At 43.7% G+C, this 6091-nt stretch overlaps 1 protein-coding gene across 1 annotated transcript; it reads left to right on the forward strand.

Moving 5' to 3' along the window:
• The first annotated feature begins 1440 nt into the window (after window positions 1–1440).
• LOC148016031 (MA3 DOMAIN-CONTAINING TRANSLATION REGULATORY FACTOR 1-like) lies at window positions 1441–5757 on the forward strand. The gene is made up of 3 exons (XM_087663829.1): window positions 1441–1937; window positions 2096–2190; window positions 2934–5757. The coding sequence occupies exons 1-3, from the start codon at window positions 1709–1711 to the stop codon at window positions 4830–4832; spliced, it is 2223 nt and encodes a 740-aa protein (XP_087519955.1). The 5' UTR covers window positions 1441–1708; the 3' UTR covers window positions 4833–5757.
• Window positions 5758–6091: the final 334 nt, after the last annotated feature.

Genomic DNA, 6091 nt, shown 5'->3' on the forward strand with positions numbered 1-6091 from the left:
CGCGTGCGTGCACGCGCACACACACACACACACACACACACACACACACACACACACACACACACACACACACACACACACACACACACACACACACACACACACACACACACACACACACATTTGGCTGTTTATGTGTAGGGATACTTGAATTGCTTTTCCATAGGTTGTTTAGTATGTTAAACAACCAATCAGGACTTCATGAAACAAGAGCTTGAATTTTTTGACCAATGTTGTACATACATAACACATTGCTATGTGATACTAGAGAGAGCTTTGATTTGGTTGAATACCTTGTGGATTGTCCTTAAAGTTTTACCTAGGATGTAACTTACATACAACAATGCTTTAAAATCCCATGAAACATGAGTTAAGTGCACTAGCATTATATTGCTTGGGTTTTGTCTTCACCATGATCGCAAGTTTTGTGTTAGAACTTTTTATTGGGGGTGGAACCTTCACATGTTTACAAGCTTTAAATTTCAAGGGTTCAAAAACAATCAAAAGCTACAAAAATGAAATCAAGAAAATTGTATAGAAGTTTTTGAACAAATTCATGTGTTATGCTCTTATTGTGGTGCTAACATCATGAGCTCCTTGCTTGCGAGGGGGTTTCCCCATATTGAGCCTATTGTGGTGGGGTACATGGACCTCACATGCCCCCTTCCACTCTGGGGTGTGCTTGCGACCCTTGTTTCAACAACATGCTACTTATATTAGTTGCTCCATAACTAGCTTTGGAATAAGGATCGTAGACTGTATGGTGTAAAATCTCATGATGTAGTTGAGGTTTGAGAAATCGGGATCCAAGTTTGGGAAAATACTATTGCAAGGGGCTAAGGATGTGGTGGCTCCCTTTAGTACTAGAATTTGAAGAGCAGCTCGGATTTTTAATTTGAAGGGCTATGTTGCAACCATCATGAAGGGATTGGAAGAGTTTATACCTATCCTTATCCTAAGTAAGGACATTCATGTTTGGCCTTCTTGTGAAGGATAAACCCCCCCTGGATGGGTACCTTCAAATTTGGGCCTTTGGCCCTGCCCTTACTCTCCCTCACAGGAGTTGATGAAAATTGTAGCGGTTTCGAAAAATGGGGTTCTAGATTGTGATTGGGTGGAAAGTCATGCGAAACTTCTTGTGCATTGTGGATACCTATAGTATGATGACACATATACCTAAAATTTCTTGTGCATTGTGCATACCTATAATATGATGACACGTATGGCTAGAATTTCTTGTGCATTGTGTATACCTATAATATGATGACACGTATGCCTAAAATTTATTGTGGAATGAGTGTGCCATGTGGGCGGTTGTTGATTTGAAGGGAAGCAAGGTTGCCACCTTTTGTTGGTGTGTGTGCAAGTGGGAACGTAGGGTGGCAAGGGTGTGTGTGAAAGGAACTTATATGGGGGTAATTTCTTGGCAGCAAAACCCTAGCAGAGAGAGAGAGAGAGTGTGTGTGTTTTGATTTCATCCTGCTAGCATCAGCAAAAAGAACAGGAAGAAGATAGATAGATATATACATGTCCCTGCTGATTCAGCCTTGGATAAGAAGGGCCGCCATCGCTGGAGAAGACCTCACTGTCATCCAGCCAAAAGCTCGCTTTCAGGCCACACTTCCCTTGTAGATCTGCTTAATTAAATCCTCAGAAAAGGCCAGTCTTCTGTGCGTCTTACTACTTTTCTCAACAGATTTGCATCATCATGGCAGCTCCCGAGCCCTTCCTCACAGACGAGCAGCGGCAGCTGCTCAAATCTATGTCGTTTGGCGGCACCGCCGGTGCTGACGGGGCCTTGTCCAGGACTCTATCAGCAGCAGAGACGCCGCAGAGCAAGCCGAGCAAGCATGCATTTGTTAAGGGTGCTTCCGCCGGCTCCAACCCTAAGCAAGACCGCCGCTCCCACACAGGAAAGCCGTCTCGCCCTAAGAAAGGTATCATATGAGGATCTGGCTTCATGATTGAAGGAGTTGGTGAATTTGTATTGACTACTGCAAATGGAAGTAGTTCTACACTTTTAGATGCTTTACAAGATGCATCTGATTCATGCTTGCTGAAGTTGAACTTCCACCTTCTGTTTGTGGTGCTGCAGGAGGCGCTGGAGGCAGAGGCACATGGGGCAAATGGTTAGAAACTGGTGGAGAGGCCTGTATTGATCGCAATGATCCTAATTACGACAGTGATGAGGTGATTGCCGATCGCCACTGTACTGAACATTTGCCTGTTTGACAGCATTGCCTGACAGTGAGCCAACTCTGGATCTTTAACTTTTTGGCATTTTCCGATTTGGCAAACGGGGCTCTTTTCCTTAAGTTTTTCCCTACAGTGTTCAACATCATGAGCTTCTGCCTGGAAGGCTCTATACACCTAGCTAGGTGTGGTCGCAGAAGCTCATGGTGCTGTCATAAATTTACAATGTGAGAATTAATTTGTCAAAACCTTCTTTTGAGCACCCTCTGCTGTGGTAGGACATCAAATGCCCCTCTGCCAGACCTGTGTCTGATTGTATTAGCTCAAAAAGGTCTATTATGATAGCAGTTATGGTGTGTGAAAACCAAAGAAAGGTTGTAATGCTACCGAAGTATGAATCAATCAGGCTGTCTCTGTCAAGTTTGGGAACCTGCCCCATTTCCTTTTGAAGAGTTGCCCAACTAGATGGAGTCTAGATCTCATAGCACACATTGAGCATTATGCTCGATATATTTGCAGTTTGTACACAGATCCTTGTCAGGAAAGCTCTTCTAGCCACTTGGAAAGAGCAAGGTTTCATTATATGGGTCAAGCCTTTCAACTTCGTGTGTACTATATACAGGAATAGATGCAACTTCCTCTTGTTTTGGCAGGCTGTTTTACAGTTCTAGATCAAGATCTGTTTTACAGATCTGTTGATTTTAGAAGATGTAAGACTAAAGTTTGGGTCTTTCATCCAGGAACCTTACAAACTGGTGACTGCTCCAGCCACACAGTCCATTCAAGTTTATAAAGACAAAGTGAAGGAAATCATAGAGGAATATTTCACCACAGATAATGTTGCAGAAGCTGCAGAGGAGATCAGGGAGGTTGGATGTTCAATGTATCATCACTACTTTGTCAAAAAGCTAATCTCAATGTCCCTTGATAGGCATGATCGCGAGAAGGAAATGGCAGCTGTATTGCTCTCAGCATTATATGCTGATCTCATTCAGCCAGATCAAGTAATGAAAGGGTTTGCAAAACTCATTGAGTCAGCTGATGATTTGGCAATTGACATTCCTGATGCAGTGGACATTCTGGCTCTTTTCGTTGCTCGAGCAGTTGTTGATGATATTCTTCCACCTGTGTTTCTGAAGAATATGGCATTAGCCGTACCCCAAGGGTCAAAAGGTTGGGATGTCATTGAGAAGGCAGATAAGAGCTATTTGTCAGCATGCCTCCGCACTGAAATTGTTGAGCGCAGGTGGGGTGGTAGTACCCATACCACAGTTGAAACAGTTAAAACCAAGATAAGTGCTTTGCTCAGTGAATACATTGAGAGTGGAGATGGGGCAGAAGCCCGTAGGTGCATCAGAGAGCTGAATGTCCCTTTTTTTCACCATGAAGTAGTGAAGAAGGCTCTGACATTGGCTATGGAAAACAGGAGTTCCGAGGCTAGAATCTTGTCCTTGTTGAAAGTATCTGCTGAGGAAGGTTTAATTACATCCAGCCAGTTTTTAAAAGGTTTCACTCGTGTTGCTGATGCCATTGATGATGTATCCTTGGATATACCAGATGCAAAATCTACATTTCAGCATTTGGTGTCCAAGGCAGCTGAGGGTGGCTTTCTGAGTGCAGCCTCTGTGAAAACTCTTACCTCCATGCAAACTCATGCCAACTCAGAAGCAGATCAACTGGCACTGTTGAAACAGAAGGTAACTGGCATCATTCAAGAGTACTTTGCCTCTGATGATGTTACAGAGGTGATCAGAAGTTTGAAAGATCTTGCTGTCCCTCACCTAAATCACGTTTTTGTGAAGAGACTGATAATCTTAGCAATGGAGAGGAAAAATCATGAAAGGGAGATGGCTTCTGTGCTACTTTCCTCTCTCTATGCCGAGGCTTTAACAACAGAGGATTGTGTGATGGCCTTTGTCTCATTGTTAGAATCTGCTGAGGATACGACTTTGGACATTCCTGATGCTGGAAACCTATTAGCCTTGTTTCTAGCAAGAGCTGTGGTAGATAATGTGTTCTCCCCTTTGGATTTTGAGGAAATCAAGAAGCAGCTGTTACCTGATTCGCTAGGGAGCAAAATAGTTCATGCTGCGAGATCGGTGCTTGCTGCACCGCATGCAAATGAACGGATTCTCCGCTGTTGGGGGGGTGGATCTGGCTGGGCTGTTGATGATGCAAAAGACAAAATCATTAGGCTCCTAGAAGAGTATGAAGCTGGTGGTGATGTCCTAGAAGCATGCCACTGTATCAGAGACCTCGATATGCCATTTTTTCATCATGAGGTGGTCAAAAAAACACTTGTCATGGCAATGGAGAAGCAAAATGACTCTTTGCTAAACCTTCTCGAGGAATGCTCAAATGAAGGTCTTATAACTGTGAGCCAAATGTCGAAGGGTTTCACCAGAGTAGCTGACAGTCTAGACGATCTTGCTTTGGATATACCCAATGCCAAAGCTAAGTTTGCTTGCTACTTGGAAAAAGCTAAGACTGAGGGCTGGCTTATAGGTAACTTCACAGCTGATGAACACCCCATGTCAATTGACGCGAATGGCTATGCTAATGGAGAGCCTAATGCAGAGAAGGCGCTACATAAACTATCAGGAACAACAACCCCAGACATGAACGTAATCATCTTGTGAAGGAGCTGCTTCTCTGATGTTTCGACAAAACCAAGTGGGCACTCCTGTAAAAACCTTGACATAATGTGAGCACTGGGTCTTGATCGATGCCAAATCTTGTCGATAGCCCCAATTTGGCTGGGGAAGTCTTTTTGGAAGTTATTTAAACTCAGCAAGAATCCTTGCCTCTGGTCACAGGCTTCATTGCCTATACAGGCCTAGTTGGCTGACAGAGTCTCTAAGAAAAGAGACCTTAAGCAATTTTAGGGAACACTTGTAGGTAACAAATTGACCATGACCATTGACCATATGGTTTTGTTTGATACCTTAGATGACTGGGACTTTGGAACTGCATGAATTCATATTGATGTCTGGGATTCTGGCACAGTAAACTTACAAATGTGGAAGACCTCTGTAAAGATGCTACAGATATATGAACGTCATTAATTGAACAGAGCATTATGAGGGTCACTTGTCTTTCTTTACACAGCCACCTTATTAACCGGATATATTGCCATGTCTTTCTGATCACAAGAAAATAAGGCAGAAATGTGGGCACAAGTTTTTCAAGGGAAAAGGAGCATTAAAGAAGGTTTAAAGTAATGATGATCTGGTTTTCTTGGCATATATATGATTTCTATGAAGTCATGCCCTTGGATCCCTAGTGTACATGTGCATGCACGCACATGCATGTACATACACACGATTTAATTTGAACTTACACACTCATGCATGTGTATGTGCATGCATGTGGGCACTCTCACCACTCTCACTTGGCCTAATTCTAACCACTTTGTTGTATGCAATGGCTTGTTTGTCTTGCACATGCAACGTGGGCGTGCACACACACACACACACACACACACACACACACACACACACACTCTCTCTCTCTCTCTCTCTCTCTCTCTCTCTCTCTCTCTCTCTCTCTCTGTCTCTCTCTTTGTGAACCAACAATGTCTCATGCATCCCACTAGGTTTTGGCCTTGCAGGTTGCATCATGGACCATTTCAACTTCGGCAGCATGGCATTATAACTCGACACGGCACCAAAAGATGACTCCGCACCAATGTGTCATTGCTCCCCCTTTGGCCTAGGAGTCACCCACAGCCATAACATGGCATGACACCATGGCATAGCATAGTGCCAATGCATCACAATGGTCCACCTTGACATCTCCCCCATAGGCAAGGAGTTCACCATGTCATTGTCGCTTTTTTAGTGTTTACGAAGGCCTACATCTACTCCTCACCCCTTGCCTTGCAAAATTGGAAGCCTAT

The sequence above is a fragment of the Lygodium microphyllum genome, chromosome 23 (assembly GCF_053477565.2).
Source record: "Lygodium microphyllum isolate KBCC chromosome 23, Lygodium_microphyllum_v1.1.10, whole genome shotgun sequence".
NCBI classification, from domain to species: Eukaryota; Viridiplantae; Streptophyta; class Polypodiopsida; order Schizaeales; family Lygodiaceae; genus Lygodium; species Lygodium microphyllum.

What these genes read in the sequence shown, in the direction of transcription:
- LOC148016031 (XM_087663829.1), top strand. Translation starts at nt 1,709, where the DNA reads ATGGCAGCTCCCGAGCCCTTCCTCACAGACGAGCAGCGGCAGCTGCTC. An exon ending in GCCGTCTCGCCCTAAGAAAG is followed by an intron (nt 1,938 to 2,095) that starts GTATCATATGAG and finishes GTGGTGCTGCAG; the next exon opens with GAGGCGCTGGAGGCAGAGGC. An exon ending in CTAATTACGACAGTGATGAG is followed by an intron (nt 2,191 to 2,933) that starts GTGATTGCCGAT and finishes TCTTTCATCCAG; the next exon opens with GAACCTTACAAACTGGTGAC.